Source organism: Rhinolophus hipposideros (genome assembly GCF_964194185.1).
Source record: "Rhinolophus hipposideros genome assembly, chromosome: 3".
Classification (NCBI taxonomy): domain Eukaryota; kingdom Metazoa; phylum Chordata; class Mammalia; order Chiroptera; family Rhinolophidae; genus Rhinolophus; species Rhinolophus hipposideros.
This window is the reverse complement of record NC_138049.1, coordinates 105,885,478-105,900,185: the sequence shown is the minus strand read 5'-3', so window position 1 is coordinate 105,900,185 and position 14,708 is coordinate 105,885,478. Positions and strand designations below refer to the sequence as shown.

The following is a 14,708-nucleotide window of genomic DNA, read 5'->3' as shown; positions in this document are numbered from 1 at the left end:
ATGCATTTTCTTCCACTAAATTACCAAGAGAAACTCTTTTTTGCCTTATCAGACAAAAGGCAATTTTCTGTTGCCAGTGTTATACTCATTCCTTTTATTGGAGTCAGTTTACTAATAATTGTTTATTGCCAAGTGTAAAGCTACTATCCTGGGCACAGAAGCATCTAAAAGTGGTTAAGTGTATAATGAATGAATGAAACAGAGGGACAGACAGAGTCAGAACACCAACTCTCCCCCCAACCTCCCCCAACACGTGCACATGCAGCACACACACGCACACACGTGCACACACACACATCCATTGTCTATTATCTGGTAGCAGGACTTTGCCTGGACCTCCTTTCATCCCATTTGACCTCTCAAACTGGGCTCTTGCAGTTTGATGATATGTATTTAAAACTCCAGCCTCCTAAATGAATTAAAATGAATTAAAAAGAAAGGTAATTATAGGTGAAATCTAATGTCACTGCACACACAGTGTTCAGTCTGCTGCTAAAATCGCAAGAGATTTCTGCAAGATATAATGTAGGTTAGAACGATATGAGGAAAAACCTGTGTTTTGTTGTGCAGAAAGTTGGAGGCATCATGGTAAATGGATAGATCCTGAACGGAACCAGAAATACGTCCAAGTTCATGGAGGCGTGTGTCAGGGGAACAGGGAAGCAGGAGACGATCAGCAGCCTGGGACACCTCCACCAATCATCCTAGGGTAACTACACAGGTGTGACACTCACACAGCCCCTCACGGCCTGTACATAACTGAGACAGTTCTCATGGATGTGCATCATGGTCACAAACTTCAGCTTAAGTTGCACAACACCAAACACAGACCACAGGAAGCAGAAAATGTCAGGATGAAGAACAGAGCAGCTGTTATCATGGGTAACTCTACATAGTGTCACAACTCTACATGTTACACATTTTTAAGCATTTTTAGAAATATAGGTGCTTAAAATTATGATGCTTTTGAGAATATGAGTAAAGACCTTGCTTAATTAGAAGTACACGAATAGAAAAAAACAAGATGTTAATCGACTCCTACTAGTGGAGATCTTTTTGAGAACAGATCTAACCCAAAATGTAGAAAGTAGGCTCCCTGAAACCAGAATTATTTTCTATTTCGGGTTCTGCTGGATCCCAATCACCTGAAGCACAGCGGGTGTGGCGGGATGTGGAGCAGCGTGTGGTGGGCACAGCACAATGGGACTCCCCAGAGGCAGTAACAGTTAGGATTAATGCAAAGCACACTGCAGCCTCCCCAGGAGGTGACCCCGCAGCCCCTGCTCTACAGCTCTCCTCTCACACACATTCTGTCAGACTGAACAGGGGTTTCTGTTCCTCTCCTCTCCCTCCGTCTCTAAAAGCTCCCTCTGCTCCATGGTGAATCTGAGCTCCTAGATAATTCAAAACAGAGGCATTTTCCAGGCTACTCAAGATCTCTTCGTAAAAGTGCTTCCACTGGCAACTGAGGTGTCAGTTCAGGGAATTCCTCTGATGGGCTGAGACGTGATGCAGCAGGGTTAGTTTGGGGTTCCTCCTAAATGGTTTCTTTCACTAGTTCTCCTCTTTAGATCATTTCTTTGCACAAGTCTCATCACTGCTCCACTCAGAACAGCCACTTCCGGGGAGACCCTTGGAGGAGGATGACCATAAAACCAGCTGTGATTCTGGGGACCCTCGCCGTGACCACCATGATGAGCCCCTCTGGAAGTGAAGACATTGTGGGTGAGTGCATAGTTGAGGGCTGTGGGTTTAGAGTTGTGAAAAAGAATTGAAAAAACAGTGCATGAGTTTGTTGAGACTTAGTGGGCTACGAAACCCCAGTTCCCCTCAATCTGAATGCTTCTGTTTGTTTTCCCTCCCAGAAATCAAAACCTTAGCCTCAAATCTATGCTTAGTTCAGAGATAAAACTAAATATCATAATATCCCCATATCATTGCTGTGTTCACCAAGAGCCTTATTCTCTTCGTATCAGAACCAACTAATACATCCTGGAGGTTTTTATAGCATTAATTTATTATATTCTCTAATATTAGATATATTTCTCCAAACACATTACTTTTCTTTATCAGCAATTTACGAGCCTACTACTTCTAACCCACACTGAACTCTTTTTCAAAGCTATTACTAATGTTATCTATCTGGTTTCTTAGAGTGACCAGCTCCAAAAAATGTTGTGCCACAAATAAAGTAGCATGTCATTTTTTTGTTGTTGTTTCCAATGTAACTTATATTTTCCATATAAAATATAAAAGGTGTGGGCTCAGGAAGTGAGGAGGACAAATTTTATTGAAGATCATTGTAATTGGAGAAATAAAATTAATTAGCTAATTGATACTGAGCAAGTCGATTCATTACCTTGATCTTCAGATTCCTCATATATAAAAATAATTGATTGACTCATTGTTCCAAGGAATATATAATAAAATAAGTATGCAGATGTGTATTTTTAAAAACAAGGAACTATATAAATGCCAAAATATAGCGTGAGTATTCTAAGTGTAACTTCACGTATGTTTGTTTCACAAAGTTGGGATAATGTGTGGTGGAAAACCTAGGAACTTAAAATAGGTTAGTCTCAGTTTATCAACCCAAACTACCAGTCCTGTTACCTCTAGCCAGTAAAGCTCTAAAAGGAAGATAAGAACATTAAATATAAGGTTCTTTGGCCCTCTCTGCCTTTCCATTCCTTCCCTTCTTGACCTCTGGCTCATTCCACTGCATTTCAGTCTCCTGTCCAGACCTGTGTCCTGCTCTGTCACAGACAGTGGCAATAGTCATTGAAACCTAAAGCAAAAAGCCAAGCAAGTATGGGGAATATAATCAACAGTGTTGTAAAGATCATGTAAGGTGCCAGATGGGCACGGGACTTACCAGGGGGAACACGTCATAGACTGTGTAGATGCCTGACCACTGCTCTGTACACCTGAAGCTGAAGTAGAATAATATTGAATATAAACTATAATTAAATATTTACACTAAAATTAAATATTTATAATTAAATATGTAAACTATAATTAAATATTTAGAATTAAATAAGTTAGTATAATTAAATACACACACAAAGGATGTAAAGGACAACACAGGGAATATACTCCATGGTAGTGTAATAACTACATACGGTATCAGAGGGGTAGTAGACTTGTTGGGGTTTTCACTTTGTGAGGGGTGTAAATGTCTGATCATTACGTTGTTTTGTACACGTGAAACTAAAGTACAAACTTAAACATTTTTTTAAATCAATAAGCATATGTTTTTAAAATTAAAAACCAAAACGCCAAGCAAAAGGAAGTAGAAGAGAAAATTTACCTCTGGATAAGATAGATGAGACAGAAATGGAGACTGACATCAGACAATGCCAAATATAAACCTATACTATATGGAACACAGTTTCTCATACTTTCTGTTTAATAAAGCTTTTCCCCTTCCCTGAATATCCTACCTTCCCATCCTTATCTTCCTGCTCTGGAATGATCGGTCACTCATCAGCCGACCACGTGGGCACTTATGGAACAAACGTGTACCAGACGTACGGCGCCTTTGGCCAGTTTACGTATGAATTTGATGGAGATGAGCTGTTCTACGTGGATCTGGAAAAAATGGAAACTGTGTGGCGGCTGCCCGAGTTTAGCAATTTTACCAAGTTTGAAACTCAAAGTGCCCTAAGAAATATTGTTGTGGCAAAAAGAAATTTGGACATCTTGATAAAAAATTCCAACTTTACCCCTGCCACCAATGGTAAGTGTCCACAGTGTGTCTCTCTTCACTGCATCTACCACACGTTTCAGGCTCGTGCCTTCTTCCCAGGATAGTTACTCTTCCCAGCGTACTATAAGTTCTTCCACCTTTCTATTTAATTTCCTAGTAAATATCCAGGGCCCATCGTGTCCATTCAATTACATATCCCTCCTCTAGGTTCCATGAGATACTACTTGAACTCTTATAAGAGGATGTTCCCAGCCTCTTGGCCTAAGAAGCGCGCGCGCGCACACACACACACACACACACACACACACACACACACACACACTATGCCTTGTGGATTCCCAAAGAGAGGAAAGCGTTCTAAGCTTCATAGTGATTCAAAAGAAGAGGACAGTTCAAAAGAGAATTCACAAGACAGTTCAGAATCTGCAGATAAAATCACAGCACCCCTTCTGAAGTCACAATAGATAACATAAAGCTTCCTCATTCGGAAGATGGAAAAGGCAAGGTTGAAGTTTGGACAGTCTTGCCAGTCAACAAAGAAATAGTGAAATAAATGATCTAAGAAACAGGTGGGAAAACAAGGGGAGGCTGTTGCTTACTATAAAATGAGTCTGAAAGGACATGTTTCACTAACAATTGGGGAATTGTGAATGGGAGGGCTCCCCTAAACAGACTAAGAAACTCAAGGCACAGTCATCAGAAATTCAAATCAGTATTTGGTCCTCATTGTAGAAATCCCGGAAGTGGCCGTGTTTCCCAAATCTTCTGTGACCCTGGGTATTCCCAACACCCTCATCTGCCTGGTGGACAACATCTTTCCTCCTGTGATCAACATCACTTGGTTTTACAATGGCCGCTCAGTTGCAGAAGGTGTTGCTGAGACCACCTTCTACCCCAAGAGTGACCACTCTTTCCTCAAGCTCAGTTACCTCACTTTCCTTCCCTCCCCCGATGATTTCTACGACTGCAGAGTAGAGCACTGGGGCCTGGACCAGCCGCTCCTCACTCACTGGGGTAAGTTTAAATCCCGTCCTTGCTTCTATACCCTCTGATTCTATCCCAAGTCCACATTGTCTTGCCTTATAGCCCTTGACCCCCCAGGGCCACAACTTTATTTCTCACAATTTCAAAGTTTTCCAATAACTGACTTCACTCTTCTCTCAAAGTCAAGGTGTCTTGTGCATTTCCAAACACACACATCTTTCTCCACTTAGAGCACCCTCCATACAGGGTGCTTTGACCTGTAAGTTTCCTTTTTCTCAGAGCCTGAGATTCCAACCCCCATGTCAGAGCTGACAGAGACTGTGGTCTGCATCCTGGGGCTGGCCGTGGGCCTCGTGGGCATCGTGGTGGGCACCGTCCTAATCATCCGAGTCCTACGTTCAGGTGGTGCCTCTGGACACCGAAGGACCACATGAGTCATGGCTTAGAAAATGGAAAGGTAAGAATCAGCTGGATCAGATCTGGAATGATGTTACTGCAGGATGAAGTCAAGCGGAGGATTGGCATCCAGGACACATAAATGGGTTTGAAAACTGGGCACTTAGGAGAGTGGGTTGACCTTGGGACAGGAGCAGAAGACCCATCAGTCTCATGCTGTTTCCTATTTCAGGTAATCAGTCGTTACCAAAAGAAGAGGAATGGTTCAGACTCTAGTTCCCTTTCTTGGCCTTGGCATATGACTTAGACCTGCTCCCTGTTCCTCTTCCTCATATTTCCTTCCACAGCCTTCTCTCCTTCCTCCTTGTGGAGAAGTTTTCCTTCAGAGATTCCTTATGAATTCTTCCAACTTAGTCTTTATTTATTACCTACCTTTCAGAGAAAGACCTGGACATCCCACCCAGCCACCTAGTTCTTAGTCATTGTAATTCAATACCTGTGCTAAAGAGAAATAAATATTTTCCTGGGGTACCTTTGTTTACAGCTACATTTTCTCTTTTTGTTAGGGCTAATTCAGGTCATACATTAGAATGGGAGATCTTATATTGGAATGTTAGCAGATGTCTCATCTCCTTTTAACCTCTCTCTCAGGTCATGTTAATATCACACAAAGTGTCCAAATAATATTGTAACGTAATGAATGTGTATGTTTTTTTCCTTTCTGTACCTCCATTTTGCTCTCTCTCTCCTTACCCATTTAGATGTCAGTGAGGATGGTGCAAACTTTTTCCCCTCAGTGTAGTGTTTTTATATCTAAAATGCAAAAAAGAGGAAAAGGACAGTGTTTAGGTTTTTAATGTTAAGATAGAATTCTAAAATCTATAGAAACGACAATAAATTGAAGTAAAGTATTTTAAACACAAAAATTGGATTTTGAAAATAAAAAGTGGAAAATTTTAGCATAACTACTAGATTTGTAACAAATGCAGAATGATCTGGGAGGTTGCCTCCCCACTTTCTTCCCCAGATGAGGTAGAAACTCTCTAGGTTGGGAAGAGACAGAAGTCAGAAGTGAGAACAAGAACACGAGATAATGCTGTGTGTATCTTGGAAAGTGCCCCACACTTAGCTCTGATTTAGGTTAATATCAAGGAGAAAGGAGAAATGGAGGTCATTGCCTGACCAAAGGGTCTACAACAGAGGCAGCTAGAGCCTCACTCCTCTGTAGGCACCATTTGGCGATAGTATAAATACAATTTAAGTTCACTCCATGATCAAGCTCAAAAACATGCTTATTGGCAACATTTTTAATTTGGATTGGTTTTATTGTATGAGACTTTGTAGATTAACTGAAATTTCAATAATATATTAATACCACAATATTTCAAATTTACATACAGTGTAATCCTTTAGTATTTACAAAATGGACTGTTGAGAGGACCCACGAGGTAATAAATACGAAACACTTGAGCCGAACGTGTGGCACACAGTAAGCCCCAGATATGTGTGAACTGTGAGTATGATTTATATTATCTGGACTTGAAACTCCAACCTCCATGCCCAAAATCTGGGGACCAGTTTTAGTCCATGCCGAGAAGTCTTTTTGTTTAAACCAGTTAGTCTTATACATCTTTACATCAACTCTAGGTATTGGTCATTCTTATTTTCCTTTTAAAAATTTTTTTATTTATTAGTTTCAGGATATATTCACAGGATAGCATAAGAAATAGAATCAATGAAACTGTAACAGCTACATACTATGTCAGAGGGGTAGTACATTGGGGGAGGGGGTTATCACTTTGTGAGGGGTATAAATGTCTAACTATTGCATTGTTTTGTACATCCTTCTTTCTTTCTTGCCTTCTTTCTTATTTTATTGTGGTAAAAAATGCAGAACATAAAATTTACCATTTTTACCATTATTTTATTTTATTTTTATTGATTTTTTATTGGTTTCAGGTATGCAAAACAACATAATGATTAGACATTTATAGACCTCACACAGTAATAATTCCAGTAAATCTGTTACCCATCTGACACTATAGTTATCAGAATATTGACTATATTCCTTATGCTTTACTATATATGCTCGTAACTATTTTTTAAAATTATGTTGACATGCAATATTATTTTATGTTAGTTCTAGACGTAGTGATCACTTCATAAATTATACAGATGTCTAACCATTTTAACCATTTTTAAGTGTATAGTTTGACCTTAAGTACATTCACATTGTTGTGCAACCATCACCACCATCCAGCTCCAAAACATTTTTGTCATCCCAAACTGAAACTCTGTACCCATTAAATAATAACTCCCCATTTCAAAGTCTCTCTTGTCCTTTACAACCACCACTGTACTTTCTCTATATAAATTTGACAATTTAAGTTACCTCACATAAGTGGAATCGCACAATATTTGTCCTTATGTGACTGGTTTATTTCAATTAGCATAATGTGTTCAAGATTCATCCATGTTGTAGCATGTGTCAGATTTTCCTTCCTTTATACAGTTGAATAATATTTCAGTGTATGTGTATATGACATTTTGTTCATCCAGTCATCTATCAATGTACATTTGAGTTGCTTCCACCTTTGGGTCTTGTGGATAATGTTGATGAACAAATATCTGTTCAAGTCCCTGCTTTCAATTTTTTAGAGAATATATTTCCAATTGGTAGATCACATGGTAATTCTATGTTTAAGTTTTTGAAGAACTACCATACTGTTTTCCACAGTGGCAGCACCATTTTACATTCCCATCAGCAATGCTCAAGGTTTCCAATTTTTCTACACCCATGCCAACACTGATACTTCCTGAGTATTTGATAATAACCATCCTAATGTGTGTGTATAACCACACATAAGGAAACGGTGCATCTCATAAACAAAAATATCAAAAGAAACAAACCAATAAATAAAATTTTTATTTATATAAAATTCAAAACCATGCACACATAAGAAAAATAAGAAAATAATTTTCATAAATTTAGAGTAATATCTTCCTCTTAAGGGAAAGGATGGTAATTAGATGGTGCACGTAGAGTGCTTCTAGAAGGCTGGCTGTATTCCATTTTTTTAACCTGTGTAGTTAATTATTTGCATATATATATATATACACATATATATGCATATATATATATATATATATATATATATGTATGCAACTCTCTCTGCTTAAGTTATATGTTACTGTAAAAGAATACTACCATTAAATCCCTGATTATGAAAATCTTATTCTCAAGTCATGAACTAAAGAATAGTATACATATCCATGTCAGGAAATATAAGTCCAATTTACCGTGGAAAACTTATACTTTAAGGTAAATGATGTGCTTAAGCTTAAGAGAAGTGAAGACCTCTTATATTATTATAAATTTAAAATCCTATGCTTTCCCAGAATGCGATATTATTAGGCAAATAATTGTTGCTAAGGATTATGGTGATTCTTACTCATACCATCCTCATTAAAGGACCTCCAATCTAAGTTCAAAATAAAAAGTTTACATGAGGCATGTATTATATGGACAGGAAATAGAAAATAGTAAATACCTTCTGTTGAATGGTGGGACTTCTTCTTTTAAAATGTCTTATGGTGGCAAAGCCTCAAAACCATATATCAACAGAGATGTTATAGAAAGTTGCAAATGCCAAGCTTAGTAAAAACCTGAAAGTGGAAGTGGCAGACCGCATGTATATGACACAAAGCAAGACAAAAGGGAAGAGGTAGGCACTTCATGGAAAAGTAAAAACCTTAAAAATAAAAAGAGAGAGGGGAAATGAATCATTGGTATAGCAAGTTTCTGAAAGTAAGTTAGAAGTAACAGAATTAGAAATAATGAATGAGGCTTTGTACCCTGCAGAAGACCTATGTTTGGTTCAGATTTAACCCATGCAGATATGCCTTGTAAAGAGTGAATGTGGAAGTGTAGTTTTGGGTAGCTTGATCAGAATAATTTTCTCTTGAATGTTACATTGCCCCCCCAAGAAAAAACTAAAATAATTATCTAGATCTAAACAAATTGTTTTTTTCTGCATTATAAAATTGTGAAAGAAAGTATTTGCACATGTCAATAAAGGAACATAGAAAGAGTTGGTAGTTACTACCGTGTTTTCCTGAAAATAAGACCTAGCCAGACAATCAGCTCTAATGCATCTTTTGGAGCAAAAATTAATATAAGACCCGGTATTATATATCATATTATATTATATTATATTATATTATATTATATTATATTATATATATTATATTAAGACCCAGTCTTATTTTACTATAATTATCTTATATTAATTTTCTTATATTACTTATCTTATATTAATTTTTGTTCCGAAAGATGCATTAGAGCTGATTGTCTGGCTAGGTCTTATTTTCGGGGAAACACGGTACTATACTTTCAGACTTCGTTTCAGGGTTCTGTTAACAATATAAATGGATGTTGACTAAGCAATGTAAAGAAATGATTTTAAGAACCCCATAATATTTGAAAACTACTAGATTAATTTCTGTTCTCTCTAAATTTACAGGGAAATAAATCTTACTGGAAATCTGTTACTGTTTTTGAGATAATAGAGAAAAATTGAAGTGTAGTCTGAGGTGAACAACTACAAGTCCACATTCTTGGTGAAACATGAAAAACACAATTTTGGGGTTCTTTTGCATTTAACCTGGCTCTTGACAAAGATTACACACATTGTTTGTCTTAATTGGGTTCCCCTAAAAGCAAAGTCTAAGACAAAGGCTTGGGTACAGATGGTTTAATTGGAGATGGCCTAGGGAATAGGAGGGATGGAATAGGAAGAGTGTAAGAGGAAAGGAGAAAGGACAACAAAATAAAGATGTGTTATTAAGATTACTACTGGTGAAGAATGCAGACTCCATTTTACTGAGACATCCTGCATAGCAAACACAATACCTTCCATAAATGTTCACCTAAAGGAAGAGTCTTAACCAATTATCTACTGTCTCCTACTCCCCACTGGTTGAGGGTGGCACCTGGGGGCATTAATTCTCCTAAGTTTTCAGGCTCCACTTTACCATAAGCCGAGTTGTTGCCTTATACCTGCCAAACGGTTTGTTCCCCCATGCTCTTCCCAGGATACCACAAGGGAGTGCTTCAGCAAACTGAGGCTGGATGGAAAGATATCGATAAAGCTCCCTTGAGGGGATGTCTCAGCAAACTGAGACCCAATGGAATAATATTGGTCCCTCCCCTTTAATGGATACCCTGGAGTTATGCATGTGTGTGAAGCCACAGTACGTGCTGGAGCACAAGGGGGACTTTCGGGAAGACAGCCAGCAGGCTACATAACACACAGATCTTGACATTAACAATCGTTTACTTCGCAGAAGTTAACCAATAAAAGCCTGTGTTGGCCGGATTCAGGGCTCAGTCCTTGAGGCTTGAGTCCCTTGGCCCCACTTGCACTCTACTCTGGGCTACTGTCTTTCTTAACCCTGCGCCGCCCTTCTTGCTTCCCACAGCTCTTGTGGTGCAGGACGAGACACCAAGTGAGCTTCTTTAACACTAGAAATGGCTCTGAGTAGCAAGAAAAAAACATGCTTGAGGGAAGACAATGTCAATACAAGATGAGTCTGAATTTTCTCATAACTTTCTCCTGAAGATACAGCTGAAATCAGTGGAGTCAAAGTGATATGACTCAGATACCAGATTCCACCCCTTGTACTGCTAAGACCCAATGACAGCCCTCATTAAGTCCACTGTGTCACTGACTCTTTAACCTCTTGGTTGATTGCAAACACTATAAAAGACATAACAAAGAGCTTTAGTGGAACAAGTTCCAATCCCTGCTAGCCACAGGCTATAACTGATATTCATCATCTCTCATTTTAGCTTTCCATCTCACTAGGTCCGCACATCAACTAGTCTAACACATTTTCTTAATAGGGTAATACATGTTTCATCACTTAGAAGACTGAGACGTTAGTTGCCTTGCCTTGTGAGGCCATTATTGTCATAATTGCCTGTTTTCAGTTATAATTGGTCATGGGTCAAAACACACCAGTGAATCCCCCAAATTCTAGAACTACTCCTGTCTGTGTCCATTCTGTAGCAGCAACCCAAATTCTGAGTCAATTACTCATAACAATATATTAATTTATTTTCTTTGCCCACCATGATAGAAATGGTCTGATGCAATCAATCAACTTGCCACCAACCTGTGTCCTGGTCTTCTTGAGAAATTGTACCCTGGTAATGTCTCAGTGACTCTATACTTTTGACAGTTTAGGCATTCAGAAGCAACAGTACTTAGATGAACTTTGGTCCCTGAATAACCTCAGTCCTTGTTACATGCCTATTCTCTCCATAGACTTATTGAGCAAGCACTGGGGTGCCCAAGGAGAAATGCTGGCTGACATACACCAGTTGAGTCATTCTACTCACCTGGTTATTCACTGTATCCTCTGCAGAGGATGCTGTCTGCTGAGCATTCACAGGGAAACATATTCATACACTTTATGTTCACTCTCATGCCAATATGCTCAGGCCTGATCCCTAGACCTTTTAATCTCATATCTCATCTTGCTCTTTCCTAGTGCTGGTCTAAATAGCCAAGCCATTTTCCACTGTCCACAAATAAATTAACCTTAAGCCACTTCTCTCTGAATGCAAAGTGAGCTACCAGTTCAAGTTCTTGCAATTATCCCACTGGCCAGTGTTAAAGAAAAATTGCACCGGACTAGATGAGCAAACAGAAGCTGATTTTATCCTTATACTATTGCTGGTAGGAGGGGAGAGGGGGAGAGCACAGACCAAGTGTGCATACTCAACTCCTCTGGAAAGGGGGGCAGGAGAGTTTCTAAGAGCTGAGAATGAGGGATCTTAGGCCACCTGTGTTTGCTAATTGGCTTTACACAAAGGGAAAGTAAACTTTCTCCCATCTTTATGACAGAAGATAATTTAACAACTTGGAGCTTCTACCCTCCCACAGAGATGGGGTTTCTAAAGTAAATGCTCTAAGAAAAAAGAAGTCAGAAGCCTAGAGTCAGGAAGAAGACTATAAAGTTTAGTTAAGTTGCGGAAACATTAAAGCCATCTTCATCAGCAGTTTTCCATAACCACTGCCTTTAAGGTCCACTCTTTTGGAGTCTGTGTTGTGGCTACAGTTGGTTTCAGCATGTGCCATCATACCAAATCAATCTATTTGTAAATTACATTACACCTGAGTTTTTAGGGAATCTCCCACAAACTGGGTGGCTTAATAACATAAATTTATTGTCTCACAGTTCCAGAGGCTGGAAGTTCAAGATCAAAGTGTCAACAGGTTTGGTTCTTTCTGAGGGCTGTGTCAACAAAAGTTTGCTTCCAAGCAATCCAATGCCAACAGAAATCCCCAATCTGGAGTGTGGTAAAAGTAGAAATTTTATTCAGGTAAACAGTTTGCAAACCTGGGAAATGCAGTCTCCAGTGGAAACCGAAAGTGCACTCCCCTGAGACAAAGCAGAGGCTGGCTTATACAGAGAAAGCTTCTGCTCTGGTCCCTGATTGGTCCATTTTTATGCAAATGAGAAGTCCAAATTTGCACAGTTTGATCGACCCAAATTGTACTGTCCTGATTGGTCAGAATTGCATGTTCTGACTACTTGTTATGGAGCCTCTTTGATTGGTCAGTAAAGATGCAAATGAGGAAGATTGGTCAAGATGGCAGAGTAGGTAAACACCATGCTTGCTTCCTCTCATGACCACATCAAAATTACAACTAAACTGCAAACCAGTCATCATTGAGAATTACTGAACCGATGTCCTACCTCTAAGGACACACAGAAGAAGCCACCTCCAGACTTGTAGAAGTGGCAGAGATGCAGAATAGGCTGGTCCCACTCTGGCATGTGACCATTAAAAATTGGGAAGGATATCTCAGCTTCAGGGGTTTCCTCCTCCCCCCAGGAGGAGCAATGTGTCCCAGCTCCAACCAGGCTCCCCAGCCTAAGGTTCCAGACCTGGGAAGAGAAGTCTCATAATTTCTGGCTCTGAAAACCAGAGGAGATTGAGAGAAAGGACTGCTGGAGTCCCAGGAGTTCCTCTTAAAGGGTCCGTGCAAACACTTACTCACTGATGGACTCAGTCGCTCTGACCTGAAGCACTGGAATAGCAGTTCAAAAGGCATCAGGGACATACAGGGAACAACTGAGTTATCTGACTTCAGGGCAAGAGCTGGAGGGGCATCATTCTCCCAGACAGAAGTACTGGTAGACTCCATTGCTTCTTTGTTGAGCCCTACCCCCTATCAGCATGCAGATGCAGGTTGCCTCCATAGGTATATCTTCATCAACATGGCTAACACCATTTGCCCCACCCTGGTGATTCCCTAAGGCCCTAACCCACCCAACTAGACGCCCAACCAAATCCGCTTCCAATGGCTTTTCCATACACATGTGTCGCGTCCTGCGCAACAAAGGCTGTAGAGAGGTGAGAAGGGGCAGCTTTGGGTTAAGCTGTAATAAATAGACAGAGACTCAATGCAGTTAAATTACAGAGGACCAGGGGACCCGCAGTATCGGAGACTGGGGCCCCGAATCAGGCCGACTGTCAGTATTTATTGATTTTAGACAAAGTCACATGATTTAAGGATTTTAGGATTTAAGGCATGGTCTGTGAAACTTCTTAAACCACATAGAAAGAAGGATCTCAAAATCCAATTATTTGTCCCAAAACAGCCAAGGTATCCAGTCCCATGATAACTAAGGTGTGGTATGTACCTCCCTGGGGTGGGGAAAGTCTCTTGAGGTAAAACAATGCCTTGAGCTGGGCAGAAAGATCTTGATCTTATCACTCTAATGATCTTCTCTCACAATTAGGTGAGAGGGAGAGGCAAGAGTCAGCAGAAGGAATGACTGAAGCCTCTTCCCATCAATCTTCATACAGCTCATTGGGGGTCAACGGGATCCCGTCTGGCTTAGGTTGTTTCTCCCGTGAGAAATCTTACCTGTCTTTGACTGCAAACCCATCATCTGAAGACCAGGCGGAGAGACACAAGGTGTAATAAACTCAATCCCAGAGAGGCACAGTTCCACAAATCCTTCCTTTCTTAGGGAAAGGCATGGGGGTATAGACATCTAGGCTGTTGTGTGGCCACACAAATGGCCTGTCTTGGCTCATGCTGTGGAGTTTCCTAAAAATCTTTCAAAGATTCACAAAACCCAAACACATCTGGCTTTGGTGTGTCCTGTACCCCTTACTGAGCAGCCCTAAGCCAAGCACTAGTGACAGCCAGCCATGGTTCACAGCTTGACCTCTCAAGACACCTCCAAACCCAGTGTTGGTGGTTGCCATTTGTGGGTTACTTTGTGGCTCATGCCAGGTCATCCTGTGACTGAACGTGGCTTGTGGCAAGGCCCCTCCCAGGAGACCCCAGGGTCAACATGCCAGGTAGCCAGCTTTGAATTGAGCCAGAGCTCCACCCAGTCACCTCCCAGGACAGCACACCCAAAGGGCAGACTGGGAAGGCACCAGAGCCCTACGAAAGCAAATCCTGCTCCAGAGGGTCAGCCCCTGCACAACCCCTCCTCCACTGTGGTCACAGCCAGTACTCACAACCAATCAGCTTAAAAGTCATTATCTCCCACTGACATGCAAACAGCAACCAAGGCTCAACTATGA

At 40.3% G+C, this 14,708-nt stretch overlaps 1 protein-coding gene across 1 annotated transcript; it reads left to right on the top strand.

The window, feature by feature from the left end:
* Positions 1–1,643: 1,643 nt before the first annotated feature.
* On the top strand, positions 1,644–5,127 carry LOC308495514 (HLA class II histocompatibility antigen, DQ alpha 2 chain-like; the record flags this gene model as incomplete). The annotated part of the gene is made up of 4 exons (XM_081043885.1): positions 1,644–1,725; positions 3,491–3,739; positions 4,442–4,723; positions 4,973–5,127. The coding sequence occupies 4 exons, from the start codon at positions 1,644–1,646 to the stop codon at positions 5,125–5,127; spliced, it is 768 nt and encodes a 255-aa protein (XP_080900011.1).
* Between the last annotated feature and the right edge of the window lie 9,581 nt (positions 5,128–14,708).